General features: G+C 35.0%; 1 protein-coding gene across 1 annotated transcript in view; it reads left to right on the plus strand.

The window, feature by feature from the left end:
• The window catches only part of LOC310734569 (cadherin-18), a 96,333-nt gene that overhangs the window by 69,601 nt on the left and 7,899 nt on the right, over positions 1 to 18,833 (plus strand). The window contains exon 10 of the mRNA XM_083556707.1: positions 259 to 376. Coding sequence (XP_083412833.1) covers positions 259 to 376 — 118 coding nt within the window. The remainder of the gene's footprint in view (positions 1 to 258; positions 377 to 18,833) is intronic.

Raw genomic sequence — 18,833 nt, forward strand, 5'->3', positions numbered from 1 at the left:
GCCGTCCTTAACCAAACGTTGTACCTCTATTAATCATCATTTTCCAGTCAAACAGTTTAAAGCTTCCAGTTTAAAGCAATAATTATTTAAGCCAAATGTGAACCAAATTGAGTGTGTAATGAATTTCAGGTTGACTTTTAGTTAATAAGACTAATTGACTATCTTTTTTCCTTTCATACCTTACAAGTGTCTGATCAGATTGAGATATGTAATGAATAATGGAGACTCAACAGCATTTTTTTATTCTGCTAATGACAGATCATCCAGACGATCAGTGCTGTGGATAAGGATGACTTTGCAAATGGGCCGAGATTTTATTTCTCTTTCTCTGGAGGAATTCCAATTAACCCTAACTTTACTATAAAGGATAATGAAGGTATGTCATTTAAAACATTTGTGTGTGTGTGTGTGTGTGTGTGTGTGTGTGTGTGTGTGTGTGTGTGTGTGTGTGTGTGTGTGTGTGTGTGTTAAAGACAGAAAGAGAGAGAGAGAGAGAGAGAGAGAGAGAGAGAGAGAGAGAGAGAGAGAGAGAGAGAGAGAGAGAGAAAGAAAGAAAATGGTATAAGTATATACTGATATTTATTGAGTCAAATAAGGCAATTCAATACAAAAAGTAAAAAAGTCCACTCAATGAAATTTTTCTCTGAAATTAAATTACTTATTTGGTATTGCTTTATTAGCTTTATTAGTTAAAACATAATATAATAAGAAATAATAAGAAAATATAATAATATTAAAATTGCATGAAATATTGTGGTTATTTTGAATCACATACTGAATCTAAATGTAAAATGTAAGACAAAATTTGCCCAAATGTTATAATTTCAACTTAATATTGTTATAATGCAAAAAAAGTTATAAGTTCCCTGGATAGCTGGCTCGTGTGTAATTTTTACACCTCCATTAAATTTGTTTAAAATAAATCTAATATTGTTTCTTCTTTTTTATTTACAACTGACATTCATCATATTCAAAAAAATAAAAAATAAAAAAATGAAGAGGTTACGTTTACTAAGTCCACTGATGATTGCTCTGGTAAAAGCATTGGAGTGATGTAATAAAATGACCAATGCAGTTATGGAAATATATGAACTCTTGTAACTTTACTTGGCCAATCAAATTAGTGGACCAGAACTGACTGTTGTTTACTATTTTCTGTTTCAAGCATTTGAGTTAAACAAAAGTAATATTAATCTGCTTGAGTGCCATAACAATCTTGGCAGTATGTTGTTTTGAGAAAATGTTAAGGAACAAAGTAAGAATGCACAGTAAGCTTTCTTTTGTTGTTGTTGTTGTTGTTGTTGTTGTTGTTGTTGTTGTTGTTGTTGTTGTTTTTACCTTTTTAGTACTTCTGCCCTTGGCATTGGAGTCAGACAGAAATGTTAAATGTTTTGTGAAACAAATAATGTGGCAGCTTTCCAGCTTGCTTGTAGCTTTCTGCTTAGCTTGAGATTTGCCCCTGCTCATGCCCACACACAGAAGACAGGTATGCTCAAGTTGCGAGATAAAGACAGAGATATCACATGAAAATATGTCAGACAACAAGGCTCATGCATGCAGTTATAGTCAATATATCACCTAGTCTTATCTTTTTTTTGAGACCCATGCATTTTTGTTTATATGCAATAAATGTGTTAATGAAGCTTTGCATTGACCAAACAAATATATAACTGTGCATATATTTATTTATGTATCTTTATTTTCATTAAAGCATTTAGTCTGAATAACAGCTTACACACTCTTGGATTTAGCTAAAATACTTTGCCAGGCCTCTTAAAAAATTGCCAAAGGTGTTCTTGGCTAGTTGAATATTTATTTTTGACCTTGTGATCCAGTTCATCCTAGGGCAGTTCGATAGAATTCAGGACCATTGACTGGGCAGGCTATTCCATAATAGATAACACTCTAGCCAAATGTTTGCTCTCTAAATAACACTTAAAGTTGCTTGGATGTACAGTATGCTTTCTGTCATTGTCTTGTTGTGTGGCAAAGTTGGATGGAATTGTGTGGTGTTGAAGTATGGAATAATAGCTATGTTGATTGAGCATTCCTTTCATCCAGAATAAATCTTCAACCTTCCCTGCTCCAAAACAAACCCCAAACCATTAAGCTTCCACCTCCATGTTTGACTGTGGGTGTGAGGCAGTCTGGTGACATCTTCTTTCCTGTCCGTCAACTTACATAACTTCTTCTGTAAAAGTCAAAAACTTTAAATTTGGATCCTTTCTTCGTCATTCATTGTTGTGTGTTTTTGCGGTTTACCTTATTTGTTGCATGCACAAAAGGAACATATATGTGTCTCAAAAATTATAACAGAAATGTTTCCAAACTTTTGACAGGCTTTTTATTTCAGTATTATTCAATATGACACCATGGCAAGGACAGAATTTAATCTTAAAACATTGTATTACTTTCAGATAGCAATTTACTTTAATTCCTGCCCAATTTGGAGATTACACGTATCCCTGTTATTCTCATTATCTTGAATGCCTAATCTGGGTGACTGAGACTTTCAGCTCAGTACACAATCACTATTGTTGTGAAACATTATCTGCTTCATCCACTCTTGAACCACTGCCTTTCTCTTACATTCTCCTGCCAAACAAAACCAAAAACCTCACTTTCAAACAAGGTGCACTGCACTGGACTCTACCTCTCTCCTTAGTTTTCACTGATGTTTTTATTTACCCTTCCTCCCTCACCATCAATACAATTATAAGATATTTGGATGACAACAAGTATAATACAGTATAACAGGAAATAATGGGAAGAGGTTTGAGAGTTTTACATTCAAGAGGAGTGTTAACAAAGATGAAACACTGAAACACGTGCAATTTAATAAGTGAAAAGTATGCGTTCTAAATTCTAAATTGGGTTTTTTTTTCTATTGAGCTATCTCGCTCCTCCTTTGGGATGTTGGGTGTTTATCAGTCTAAGCAGAGAGCTTATCAGTTCTTACTGTTGGTGGTCCATTTCATGGTGTGCTAGAGCTCATAGGGAACCGTGTGTAATTGTGAGTAAAATCCTTTCAATTGACTATAAAGAACTGAAGTGGTGTAAATATACCCACTGTGTCATCTTCTGTATTAACAGAGCTTATGAAATACAGTCCATCCTCACTTGCAGACATTCTAAGGCATATTATATTCCTGTTCTTTTTATGTCCCTGTTTCACTTCTGCATGACTTTACAATCATTTTCTTCCTGGTTAGTGACATAAATCTCTACAAAACTCACAATTCACATAGTCATGCTTTATACACTACTAATTAATGTTTAATTAATACAGAACACAGTACTAGAAAATTCTTTATTTTAATTTCCAGAGACATAGTAAAATGGAAGTTTGTGTACTGGTTAAATCTCATGCTTCTTTAATTGATTTTTAAGCACTAAAGCAGTTTCTTTTGGATCTAACGGCAATTTATGAGAGTCATCATATTCGGGATGAAAACCATTCATGCACTGATGCTGTACATTACTGAGCATAAAAATTACCTAACATTTTGCTACTGCTCTCTACTGAAGGTAAGATTATCTAAGATCCTAAAATGTACTCTGTACTCTCCTGAGGACAGGAATTCTATTGAGGATCACTTGAACTCACCACAGATCACATATGTAGGCTGTGATGCAGTGAGATTCATTCAGTGAAGTCTGGAAGATAGTGAACTCAGTTTCATGGTTTTACAAATAGCAATGGAGAAACTGTAAATGATACCCTGTGGATAGTGTGCTGAGTAACCAAGCCTGTTATCCTGTTAGTCTGTGGTCTGTTATCACAATTCACTGCTCCGGTTGTGGAACCATCTCACCATTGGCAGTGTGACTTCAGAAAGCTGGGAAGTCTGACAATTTCAGCTAATCATGTGTTCTTTCATGCTTTGTTCTGGCACACATGCTTTATTCTGGCAATGCATCGCATGTTGCTCCATCCATCCATCTACTGTTGCAGTCTTTAAAAACCCTAACTCTGTGGGAAAAATGTGTTGGCACAGACCTGAAACTAAAGACAGTCTGTTGTATTATGTGTTTTGTTACCATCTTAGACAAAAAGATGCGACCATTTTATACTCCCTGGGCCAGTGCGCCAAAAGTCCTGTCCAAGTATCAGTCGCAGCTGGCACAGCATGTTTTTACCAGGCTATGACAATAACATTTGTGCCAACCAAACTTTTCTTCAAATGTTTAAATTACTTCATATTAATGTTAAGTAAACCAAGAGAAGCCAGTGAATTCATCAGTGATTATTTTACCACAGACATACAGTAAGAATGGAAAGGGGTCAGATCAATGATGACCAGCTCCTGCTGATATATATACAGTGTAATGTAATCATGCTGTTTTTGCATAAGTAGATTCAACTACAAATGTAGGTGTAGGCAGATCTTTGTCAGTTCAGGGTAACATTAGAACTGTTTTAAAGTAACTCCAGCTGAGATTACATACAGTATGTAGTCACATAACAACAACAGAGATTGCTGAAGATACAGACACATTTGGCAGCCACTAGACATGCTACCGTGTTTTCCCGAAAATAAGCCCTAGCACTTTTTCAAGTGGCTTATAATATAAGCCCTACACCGATAATAAGCCCTAGTTTTCATCTGTCAGCATTTACAGAGTACCATAGGTCTGTTGCAACACATGATGATGTATTGAATTATAAAATAATAATAATAATAATAATAATAATAATAATAATAATAATAATAATAATAATAATAATAATAATAATAATATAATTTTAATGTATTATAATAATATTAATTAAAGTAAGATATATTAATAAGTAATATATATATATATACATACACACACACACATATATATATATATATATATATATATATATATATATATATATATATATATATATATATATATATATATATATATATATATATATATATATATATAAATTAATAATTATAATAATTTAATAAATTATAATTTCCATATGTATTTGTAAATACACAAGCCATTGTACAAGAGGTATGGTAAACAGATGACCAATCAGAGTACAAGTTGCAATATGAAGTGGATGTTATACAGACTTTTGTATCATACATTAATAAATATACTGATAGATTGTTGTACATGACAATATAAGATAACCCCCCAAAAATAAGCCCTACCGTGTCTTTTGGAGCAAGACCCAATCTTATTTTTGGGGGAACATGGTAGTTAGATAAATAATCTGGTAAGAGGTTTTTGTTTGAGTTTGTGAAACACTGATTTGTACATATTTAAAAAAAACTGTAATTGTCATACTGTGAACTTTTCGATGTGGCTTCTTGTTTAGTTTGTAAAAAATCCATATAAACTCCTTAGTGTTGGGAATTGCAAGACATTAGGAGCAATGTCATTAAACTTAAGCTATAATGACCCAAACTGTTCACAGTACAAGAATGGATTTCTAATCTCTGTGTCTCTCAATGCATAATATTACAAGGTAAAGGAGCCTTGAGCATAAACAGGAGCCCTTGCAAACACTCACTTTGATTATGTGAGTCACTCAATGTGGACTTGTAGTGGCATCAAGGATAATTAGCAAGGGAGCATGCTGGGAATGACACTGGCCCAAAGGCATCAATCACTGGTCAAGGAGACTCACTTCCATGCTGCAGAGCAGATGTGTAATCACAGAATTCTTTCGGCACATGTGCCAGAATGATAAACAAATTTACACCCACACACACGCACACAAAGACTTCCAGGGAATTGTTTCAAGCTCAAGCACACAAGCTGAAATTACAATACAATTCATCTTTAATCCTCCCATCACTTCACAGCTCATTATTACTTTCTCTGGTCATTCACTTGCTATCTATTATTATTCACTTTTGCTCTTCCTTTCTTCTTCCCTAGATAGTTTTTTTTACTGTCCTCAGGCTGTAATCTATATGCATTCTCTCTGCTAACACAGTAGCTGTTTCACTTTAGCCATGTTAACATGCAATGTTATCTGTTCAATGTTATCTGTTCATCTGGTGGCCTTGCTGGATGAGTACGAATACTCAGCTTCCACACCCAGTGAACATGTATGATTAAATTTTTTTCTGCCTTTTTCTGACATATCAGTTTCAAGAACCTGCTGCATAATATATCCCACACCTTGGCAGGTGCCGCTGCAACAAGATCATCAATGTTGTACCCTTCATCGCTCATTGGTTTTAATGTTATCGCTGAATGATATCTAAAAGCTGATATGAACATGAACATAACAGTGTTAAAAAAACTGAGAAATATAATTTCAGACTTTTAATGTCATTTTTAATTCATTCATACATGCTGTAGATTTACTGAGATTTTTTTGTCGGAATGTCTCTGGTTATGGCTCGCAAAAACAGTACATTTTGTAAATGCTTCTAAATATGGTATAATATGGCTAGCATGCACCCTCCTTAAGGACATGTACCAGTATATAATTTGTGTTGCATCATGTTACTTGATCCAATACTACAATATATTTCATAAGGTCATCTATTTCTGTTTAATTGTATAAAATTTGACAAAATAATAAGAAAAAAAAACATTTAAGCCAGTCCTCACGCTTTCTTTCTTTTTTTTCCTTCACTTTTCTATCTGCATTTGGTTGACCAGCTACATTACATTAACATATCTCAATGCGCAATTAACATGAAATTAATTCTAACATAACTGTGTAATATCATAAATGTATCATCTATGACACGTTATTCATTTATTCTTCGATTATTAAAGATAACGATTTCATGAAATACGTTACCAAAATCCTGACTTACAGTATTACTTTATATTTTCTCTTTATACTCTCTGTCTCCTTTTATCTTTCTTTCTTTATCTTTCTGTGTCTCTTTTTCCTTTTATCTATCTCATACACACTCCAAAAGGATTTGTTTGCTTTGTAGTGGGGCAAACAGTAGGATTCACTGAATGGCCTCCCTGTAGGATTTCTGTAATTGATAGAGGTTGTGTTAGCTTCAAGACTGAAAGTGGCACTCAAGGGGACAGTCTCTGCCTATGTGGTCAACTAGACAAATTACTCTCTAGGCACAAAACTTGAGTAAAAGTACATGCCTGGAAGGGAATTGTCTGTATAGGCATATAAAAAGCAATAGGTAAATAGGTAAAAAAAAAATCCCTTTGTTATTTTATATTGCTCTTGGATTTAGATTTTTCTTTTTGTTTAGTGTATTTATTTATTTATTTATGTACAGGGAGACATGCTAGCAACTCAAATTTTTGGGGACTCGGTTAAGGATGTTCTTTAAAGGGCCATTAGAGTGCACATGCTGTTTAATGGACTCATTCTTTAGGCTGTGGTTATTTTCTTAATACAGTTACTCATTTGGCCTCTCACTTTGAGGCTTGGAAGCTATTACACAAATGTTAATGCTTTCCTGAGAGAAGATTACACTTTAAGCAATTTGCAATATTCGTAAAAGCCTCTGAGAGGAGAATTTATGACTTGCCCTTTCACTTTTCAGAATAATCAGCCTAATTCTCCTGTTTTAATGGGAGTTTAACGACATTAAGCAGAAAAATCATTCTAAGCTTTTGGTAAGTTTGTGTTTGGGAAATCACAATATAGCCAAAATATTACTTTTCTAACCACAAACTGCAATGGCTGCTTTCCTTCTGATGTCATACAATTTTGTTGCTATTTATGCACTTAATTTTATCATTTGTGATTAAAAGCTTGTTCTGTTGTGCCACTCAGGAGTCCCATGGTCCCTCTTTTTTTCTTTATATCTTGGCAAATCATCAAAATGATTATATATATATATATATATATATATATATATATATATATATATATATATATATATATATATATATATATATATATATATATATATATATATATATATATATATTTATTTATTTATTTTCCCCTAAAATGTAATATGGCACTTTGAACTCTAAATGGCTTTCTTTTTTAATAGATTACCTAACCTCACATGTGAACACAGCAAGGGCTTTAATGAGCATTCACTAATCACTTGGGTAAGAAGCTGTCAGTGTTGTGATATTTGAAAAATGTTATTATTTCACATGCTACTCACAATGGGAGAGTACAAATGGCTGAAACTATTTTATGAGATGCAACACTTTTTATAAATGATATTATATACATGTTAAAGGGAATGTTTCTTCTGGTGAAATGCTACAGAAATAAAGAATCATAGTTAATCAATGATTAAAAAAATAATTAAATAGAGAATTACTTTGTGTGTGTTTAAAGGTGTTCTGCTTACATTCTGCTCTGAGCCAAGCCAGCTAAACCTCAATACTAGGAAAAGTAGAGAATAAAGAGAGAGAGAGAGAGAGAGAGAGAGAGAGAGAGAGAGAGAGAGAGAGAGAGAGAGAGAGAGAGAGAGAGAGAGAAAGAGAGAGAGAGAGAGGAAGAAAGGAAGGAAGATGGCGAAAACAAAAAACATCTATTTGACATTCAGTGACTCATGCTTTTGCATAAAAATCCTTACACAGGAGAGATTCTCAGAGGTATCTAGAATTTCAGACTGACACACACACACACACACACACACACACACACACACACACACACACACGCACGCACACGCACACGCACACACACACAAATACTCTGCAGAGCCTCAAGGTGGTCAAGCTTGATTTAAGGGTGGCAATTCCAGTCCAGATCTGTCCATGATGTGTGTTCCAGTGTGTAGAAGACAGGAAGTCATTTGTTGATCACTCTTTTCTTTTTTTATGGCTCGTTGACCGTGAAACTGGTTACACAATACAAATATGATGTAAAGGAATAGATTTGCTTTAAATACTAAACTGTTCATTCAGGATCATAGGTTTATTTGAATATAAAGAGGATAATCAGAACCTGGTGATTTTCAGACTTTTTTACCTTGTAGTCCTCAATTTCTTTCCCCACTCGGGTTCTTTGCTTCAGTAGTAATGTTGTTTTTTTTTTTTTTTACTGTTGCTACAATTAAAATTAAGAGTATTCACAGAATAAATTTTTTTCACAAATTTTATGTTATAGCATTATTCTAAAATAGATTAAATTAATTATTTTCCTCAAAATTCTACAAACATTACCACATAATGACTACATGAAAGACGTTTGTTTGAAATCTTTGCAAATTTATAAAAATAATAATAAAGAAACACGTACACAAGTATTTACAGTCTTTGCTCAATACTTTTTGAAAGCAACTTTGGCATTAATTACAGCCTCAAGCCTTTTTGAGTATGATGCTACAAGCCCGGCACACCTATTTTTGGGCAGTTTCTCCCACTCTTCTTTGCAGAACCTCTCAAGTTCCATCAGGTTGGATGGAGAGCATCAGTGCACAGCCATTTCCCAGATCTCTCCAGAGATGTTCAATCGGGTTCAAGTCTGGGCTCTGGCTAGACCTCTCGAAGACATTAGGATCATTGTCCTGGTTGAACCTGGAGCAGGTTTTCATCAAGGATTCATGGTTCCTGCTGCTAAAAAAAAAACATCCCCATAGCATGATGCTTCCACCACCATGCTTTACTATAGGGATGCTTTTGGCTAGGTGATGAGCAGTGTCTGATTTCCTTCATACATGACACTTGGCATTCAGGCCAAAGACTGCAATTTTTATTTCTCATGGTCTGAGAGTCCTTCAGGTATCTTTTGGCAAACTGGCAGGCTGTCATGTGTCTTTTACTTAAGTATGGCCACTTTACCATACAGGCCTGATTAATGGAGTGCTGCAGAGATGTTTGTTCTTCTGAAAGGTTCTACTCTCTCCACAAAGAAACACTGGAGCTTTTTCAGAGTAGCTATCAGGTTCTTCAAGTCAAGTCAAGTCAAGTGTATTTGTATAGCGCTTTTCACAACAGACATTGTCTCAAAGCAGCTTTGCAGAAAACAACAGTGAAGGTGAATGGTCAAGTCAAGTCAAGTCAAGTTTATTTGTATAGCGCTTTTCACAACAGACATTGTCTCAAAGCAGCTTTACAGAAAACAACAGTGAAGGTGAATGGTGTGCGTTTGTCCCTGATGAGCAAGCCGTGGCGACAGTGGCAAGGAAAAACTCCCTTAGATGATATGAGGAAGAAACCTTGAGAGGAACCAGACTCAAAGGGGAACCCATCCTCATATGGGTGACATCAAGAGTTTGATCATAAATCTTTCAACAATACAGAACAATTTGTGATCATCATAGATCCAGCATCAGCTTCTCCATGCCAGGGCCTTTAAACACTCGGCATCTACTTCTCCATGATCATCCATAGGTCCATAATCTTCACGAGGTGGGACGTGACTGGAGCTGGCCAAACCTCAGGATGCCTCGGGATGGGGAGAGAAAGAGAAGCAGTGGAGAGGAATTAGCGTAGCTGCTGTTCATGATATTAACAGCACAAGTTGATAATGTGCATGTGATCATATATTCTGGAGCATAAGGTTATGATGTGATGTGTGTGATGTGTGTTATGTGTAGGCTTTGCTCTGTTCTTAATCACCTCCCTGAATAAGGCCCTTCTCCACCGATCGCTCTGTTTGGCCGGGCGGCCCGCTCTAGGAAGAGTCTTGGTGGTTCCATACTTCTTCCTTTTATGAAAGATGGAGGTCAACGTGTTCATTGGAACATTCAATGCTGCAGAAATCTTTTTGTACTCCTCCCCAGATCTGTGCCTCGATACAATGCTGTTTTTGAGGTCTACAGACAATTCCTTGGACTTCATGGCTTGATTTGTGCTCTGACTTGCACTGTTAACTGTGGGACCTTATATAGACAGGTGTGTCCCTTTCCAATCAACAGATTTTACCACAAGTGGACTCCAAGATTTCAAACAAACTTCACATTGTCAGCATGGGGAATTGAGAAAAATAATGAATTTAACCCATTTTGGAATAAAGCTGTAACATAACAAAGTGAAGTGCTGCGAATACTTTCCTAGAATGCCTAGAACATTCAATAATTGGTTGTTTTGGTGGTCAAGCATTAGCATGTACTGCAGGATGTATAATTTGCAGGGAGCTTCTAATTTGCATTTGGATATTGTTGATCTATAGGACATGGCCCTCTTGAATTGGTTAAGTGTGGGCTTTGGCTATGGACCTGCATTTCCTGACAGTCGGGTTAAATTGGAAAGTGTGATCATGAATATAAATCACTGCTAGCTATCACTTAGCCAACTGTGGATCTGAGACAATGTTGAGGCTCTGGCTTCTCTCTCTTTCTTCCACTTTATGTGTGTAAGTTAATTAGATGTGTTTTGTTCTCAACTGCCTACCAGTATAATTATTACAGAAGTTTGTTTGGAGAATGGACAGGGACATCAGGTTTTCTCTGCAGCCATTTAATTATATGCTAAAATAATCTATTGTTGTTAACAAAAAATACCTTCCTACTAGCTTCCTACTAGCTTTCTATTATGCCTGCTACTATTGATGCGCCACCATCTCTATATATTCATGCAATTGCAAGCACAGGGAAACATGTGCAGTCATGTGAAATAACTGTTGCAATCTAATCTGGATCAATTATAAAGTACCACACGTGAGTCCTACCCTTTTTCTGCTCGGTCTTCTAAATTCAGATCATGTATGCACCAGTGTATCAAAAGCGCATAAATAAGTTTTATTCTGCCCAATTATATACCTGCAGTAATACAACTATTCCCAGACCTCAGCTTATATCATTTTGGTTTTGAGAAAAAATTAATAAAATGTTCTAATTCTAGTATTTGATTTGAGCTGAGGCTCTTGACCTCTATCTGCATGTTTTTTTGTATGATTCTTTTTTTTTTTTTGCCACTGATTAGGTAACTGCAGTGGAGTTGGATGGCAAGTGTAATTGAATGTAAAAAAAAATAGGTTAAAAGTATGTATTGTGTCATGAGTGACATTAGATGTGTGTAAAAATGCACACTTTTTTTTTAAATATGCTGCCATGGCATTGTAATTTTCATAATCATAATCATAATTTAATCAATAATTTAATCATAATTAAATGCATAATTCAACATTGCATTAATCAATGTATTGTGAACTTTATTGTTTGAAGAGCAACAGCTTTCATCAGATTTTAATATAAAAAAATCTCTGTAGTACTAACACATGATAGGTAATCTACTCTCATGTTCCTGTCCTGTACAATCTACAATGGTTACATGTTTCTTTTTGCATGCAATATAAGTTGTTTCCATGCTTTAATACAAAAAGCCTTTATTGATCTTAATTAGTTTTTCGGTCCTACAATTCCAATTCAGGTGCCCTGGAATTACGCCACATCTGGCTTCTGTAGGTGCCATGATGCCCAAACTGTGGAATGCTCACCAGCAGTCTCTCTGTGACTGCACTTGTATTTCATGAAATAAAACACTTTTCTCATCACAGTTTTTCAGTGAGTGTTACTTTGTGTTACACACTTTGTAAAGCAAGAGTTGGAAAAGCAACATTAGGAAAGCACTACAAAAATTTAATATATAAACTGGACAAACAAACAAAAACTGAGTGAATTGCAACCTTGTGTTTTTCACTGTGTGACTCTGTACCTCTGCATGGCCAAGGAATTTGAGCATGGGTCATTTTAAACTGATAACAATTAAGTAGCATATTGACTCATGTAACATTTGATAAAGGAGAAAGAACAACTTTATCATTCAATGCAAAAAATCACAGAATGTCCTCAGCATCATAAAGACAAATCTTTTCCAGACTTACATGATGTGTAATCAACTCCTGAACATGTTCTTGAGCCAAAAAGATGTTTTCCAAATAAATAAAAGCATTAATGAAAAAGTTCCAAATGGTGTAACTGAATGTGTTATTTGGAGTAGGTTTTTATGCAGAATAATCTGTCAGAATCCAGCAGTAGCATCTGTGCATCTAAGTTATGTGTCAAAGAAATGTGGAAACTGATATTAAGGCAGTGATCTCATTAATGCATTTTTATTTGAGAAAATAAGATTGTGTATTTTCTTATTTCATTCCTATTGACATGCATCATATGGTGCCTTCTTTCTAAGGGTACAAGGACCTTGTTCACCTTTTAACTGTTAAAAGATAACGAGAGTAACAGGTCTTTTTAGTTTGAAAGAGTACTCTCCCGACTACTCTTTGGTGCAGCTATTTTTATTGTGTCTGCAGAGCTTCAGGAAGCAGGTGCATTGCTCTTGTAGCAAACAACGCAGACAGGCAGGTTAACAACACTAAATCTCTCACTGTAAACACAGAGGTGTACTGTTTTACCCTCATAACTTAGTGTGGCATCAAACCACTCTCTCACATACTGTATAAAGTTGCTGCTTGGTCCACATAATATTTCTGAAGCATGATTAAGCACATTACTCGCCTTTGAGAATAAGCTTTCTAGGACTGCTGTTACTGTGCCTCCAGGATCTATATTGAAAATGGAAATCATGTTTGTCTTCTCTTGCAGAAACAATGCACTCCCTGCACTCTACTCTCTCACTTTGCCAAAATTGGCCCAGTAAAATTTGTGCTTATATATGGCTGTCTTTTTTATGGTATTTCCACACTGATATACAGTACTAACAACATCTCAGTAAGTGCATGGAGCGTTTTCTTTATTTTCTTTACCACATTATATAAGCTTGTTTGAAATCATTGGACTTGTTCTAAAAGCTGATTGCATCTTTTATAGGATCTGTGCAGGTTTATCAGGTCATTAGTTGCTTCTTTCCTCATTCTGTCTTATTTTGATGATTTTTTTTGGCTGAGAATTAGCTCAAGATCCAACTGTAAGCTTTCTGACCGTGTTGAAAATCCCTTGTGCCTGCCTGTCTCGTATTGCATTTCTGCTTGCAAAACAACAACTGGCAATACTGTGCTAATTTATAAAACACAGTTATTAAATCGCCAGGCTCTTGGCACCTTACATTTTTCATGACTTCACCTGTCAATGTTCTCATGCTGAATATGTCATTTATTATTGTCTGTGTTTGTCAGTTTACTAAAACTACTTTACTTCTTTTAGAGACCTGCGGCTATGTGGAACTTTTGATTAATATAGCTAAGTTAAAAACCAAGTGAAATTTATTGTGGACAAAATATGTTTTTTTCTTAGCTCCATTATTCCTGCAAACAATTATTTTTCATTTCTGCATCACTGCAGGTCTGCTCTGTTTGTAACTCCTTGCTAATATACTGTTGCTAGTGCAGTGTCTGAAAATATGATATGGAAATGTTTGTTCATTTTTACTTGCCTACAAATTGAATTAACATGTTTATGATTCTGATGAGATTATTTAGTCATTCTATGAGAAACACCAAATATTATAGGGTTGATATTATGTTTGGCATTTGGCAATGACATTATTCCAAGCAAATCACAATTATCTCATTAGTACAACTAAGCAGGTGGGAGTTCAATGTCTGGTTCAGTGGCCCAGCAGTGATCTAACTTTCTAATGCTTTGGTTGGACCATGTATATTTGTGTTTATGCCTGATACAAGTTTAGTAGACTGGGGTTTATTATTCATCAATACACTATTTTATAAAATAAATATTATCCTGGTAATAGGAAGAAACCAGGAGCTCATATCTTGTCTGTAATAATCACAAAGAAAGCTGAACTCAATGACTGTGTGAGTGTTTTACATAGGTTCTGTTGAGATGGGAAACAAGCTGCAGGCAATAATACTCAGGCAAAAGGGGTACTTGGCATGCAATTTTAAGCACAGCGTAGACATAGAGTCAGGCTAAGGCTCAGAGTTCGTGACACCTGATCTAATTAAAAATACAGCTGGATTTTCCTTTATGCATAAAGTTGCGAAAAAGGTAAAACCATTGCCACTGCCATTGACTTTCAGCTCATCAGAAAAAGAACTTTGTGCTATTAACAGAACATTTACATGTATTGGAAAGTTTGCTGGTGTTTGTGCACAACATGATACATTTAAAACACACATCACAAACAAGACATTTATCAATTCAATTCTATTCACCTTTATTTGTATAGCGCTTTGTTTCAAAGCGGCTTTACCCAGGTAACATGGTAAGAAAAAGAATAAATAAGTTTGTGGTGACTGGCATGGAAAAACTCTCTGAGATGGCATAAGGAAGAAACTTTAAAAGGAACCAGACTCAAGAGAGAACCCATCCTCATCTGGTTGGCACAGAATGTCCATTTATAACAGCTAAGCGAGTGAAAGATTATTAGGTATCCTTAATAATGTATAAAATTAAGGACACTGTGCAGTTGAGGACTCCGGCAAGACTTGCTATGGCAGCATAACTAAAAGGGAGAGCCAGAGGGTAACACAGACATTAGGGATCTCTGGGATAAGAGACGACCCACCACACCACCATCAACAAACCTGAATGAATGGGTGAGAGTGAGGGGATGACAGCATACAAATATCCCAGTTCACTGAACCCTCTATATTCATGATCCCTCCAGATCTGCTCATTTACCTAAGCAAACCGATAAAAGTCTTGACTAAGTAAATATGTTTTCAGCCTCGACTTGAACACCGAGACTGTGTCTGAGTCCCAAACACTAATTGGAAGGCTGTTCCACAACTGTGGGGCTTTCTCAGAGAAAGCTTTGCCCCCTGCTCTAGTCTTTGTTATTTGAGGTACCAACAAATAGCCTGCACCTTTTAATCTAAGTAGGTGTGGGTGATCATAATGGTACAGAAGTTAACTCAGATACTGCGGCATGAGAACGTTAAGTGCTTTATACGTCAGTAGTAGTATTTTATAATCAATGCGATATTTAATTGGGAGCCAGTGTAGACTGATCAAAACATGGGTGATGTGGTAATTTTTTTTCTAGCTCTAGAAAGGACTCTTGCTGCTGCATTCTGGACTAACTGAAGCTTATGTATGCACTTGCTCAAACACCCAGACAGAAAAATGTTACAGTAGTCTAATCTAGATGTAACAATAGCATCTAGGCATCTATTTTCTGCATCCTGTAACAACATCATATTACTAATTGTAGCAATATTTCTAAGGTGAAAAAGGCGATCCTGGTTATGGTATTCACATGAGCCTCAAAGGACAGACTAGCGTCAATAATCACACCAAAGTGATCGGAAAGTTCACTTCTAGCTGCTTGTGGTCCTAGATAAAGTACTTACGCCTTATTCCAGTTAAGCAGAAGGAAGTTATCAAGCTTCTATTGGTTAATGTCATTTACACACTCATTAACATTGTAAAGCTGACCTCTCTCATTGTCTTTGCTGAAATATACAACTGTGTATCATGTTTATGTATAATTTCACCCAGAGGTAGCAGATATAAGAGAAAAGCAGTGGGCCTAAGACAGCTCCTTGTGGAACACCAAACTTTACCTCAAGTGTAGAGAACTCACCATTTACATCAACAAACCTTAATCACAGGCCAATAACAGGTCATTTACCATGTTTTAACTAGCATTTTATCTGTGCTATGATAAGGCATAAATCCTGACAGATACATTTCGAAAACGTTATTTCTAACGTTATTTGCTGTGCTACAACATTTTTTAGAATCTAGGAGACAAAGGGGAGGTTTGATATTAGCCTATAGTTGAACAGCTGACAGGGGGCAGGGTCAGGTTTCTTAATTAGGGGGTTTATAACTACCAGTTATTTATAAAATAGTTTGGATTTTTATTATTCGTCTTGATTTTTTGCCTGATGTTTTAGATTTTATTATTAAAAGAGTGTATGAAATCATTACTACTGATGGTTTGCATGTTAGTGCAGTGATTTTATTCCCTGTTAATTTTGCTACCGTACTAAACAAAAATCTAGGATTATCCTTGTTATTTTCCATGAGGGTAGAGGAATATGCTCATCTAGCAGCACTAAGAGCTTTTCTATAACTAGAGATTTTCCTTCCATGCTATTTAAAAAATAATGTCAATTTGGTTTGATGCTATTTATGCTCTAATTTCTCGAGTGGTCTTTTTTTAAGGTGTGCATATGATCGCATATATATATATATATATATATATATATATATATATATATATATATATATATATATATATATATATATATATATATATATATATATTATATATATATATATATATCCCTGATCATTTTGATGTTATAGGGAGCTACATCATGTAGTGACGGAAAGTTGATTTTAAGCATTCAGTGGCCTAGTTGAGAACTAATTAATGTCAATAACTCCGGAAATCTTTTGACAAAACGCGCTGCTGTAGCTGAAGTGAATGTAACACTGTGGCGAAGTACTTATGCTATGACTGAAAAGAGATAAGGTAATGATCTGAAATAGCTTCAGATTGTGGAATTATGACTATATTTTTTATATTGAATCCAAATGTTAAAAGAGCTAACTTGCATTTCTCAAAGATAAAATTATGGCTAGAGAAAGAGTAAGACTGACTATACATTTCACACTCCTCCTTCTTTATCATCTGAATATTCAAATGATGCACCATAAACAGAAAGAGGTTGTAATTTTAGTTGTAATCTGTAAAGTGGGTGGGTGGTTCCATGAAATTCCGGAGTAAGAACGAGAGCTTTGAGGATGGATTGGACTGTAGTTAATGTCAACAGTCTGCTACATTGACTCAGGACTTTTCGCTTCTGATCATCATCACTGTACCCCGCAACATTGTATATCTGCTACAAATGGACATTCGGTGCAACCTAGATGAGGATGGGTTCCCTCTTGAGCCTGGTTCCTCTCAAGGTTTCTTCCTTATGCCATCTCGGGGAGTTTTTCCTTGCCACAGTCGCCACCGGCTTGCTCATCAGGGACTAACTTACTTATAAAGAACATATTCACTTTTACTCACCACATTATCTGTGTAAAGCTGCTTTGAGACAATGTTTATTGTTAAAAGTGCTATACAAATAAAAATGAATTGAATTGAATTAAAGTGGGGGTAACAATAGCAGGAGAATTGTAACTGTAATATAATAAAAATAATAATAATAATAATAATAATAATAATAATAATAATAATAATAATAATAATAATAATAATAATATGCCGAAAAACAATACATTTATCAAATATTAACAGAGACTTAATATCTAGTACTACTGATTCTACTAACAACAATAATGATAATTATAATTAATTATTATTAGTAGTAGTAGTATTATCATCATCATTTTTAATCATTGTCATCGTAGTCTTCGTATTAATACAAATTGTATCTTACAATCCAAAACCATGAAGCAGGCAAATATCATTAAATATAAGAATTTTTAAAATGCTATAAACATAAATTAAAAACAAAGAACAAGCTGTTCGTTATGAAGGGGATGCTGTTTGTGAATAGATACTTAAGAACTTCCAATAAAATGTGCACTTACATTCATTTTACACACTGCAGGCTTTCTCTGTGGTACTGGAACACCACTGAATCTGTAACATAATGATTAGCATTGCGCAATGTTCAGACCGCATGTTTTCTGTGTCCCTCAGTGCCAGAACATGCTCCAAGCACTGGATATTTATTGCTGTAATATTTTATAAACAACAGGATCAAACCGTACCGCACTAAAACCTAAATATAAACCTAAACCTAAAAATAATTCCAATGTTCATTCTAACATAGACTAATATAAGAACTTATACATTTTATTATTTTTATTTTTTATTTTTTTATTTTATAGAGATCATTTATTATAACTTGTGGAGTGTCAGATCAACATGCTGAATGTTAGACTCTCATTATATCATGAGAGGACGCCTGAGCATTTTGCATGCAGATTACGTTTTTTATTGTATTGCATTTAATGTTGTGAATAAAGTGTACAATGTCCCTATACTTGAGTCAAAGTAAATACCCTGCTAAAATATAACAATAATAAAAGTAGAAGTACACCTTTTGCATGTCTATTTGAGTATGTCTGAACTTAAGTATCAACAGTAAAAGTACTGATCTC

Source organism: Silurus aristotelis, assembly GCF_946808225.1.
Source record: "Silurus aristotelis genome assembly, chromosome: 12".
In the NCBI taxonomy this organism is placed as follows: Eukaryota; Metazoa; Chordata; class Actinopteri; order Siluriformes; family Siluridae; genus Silurus; species Silurus aristotelis.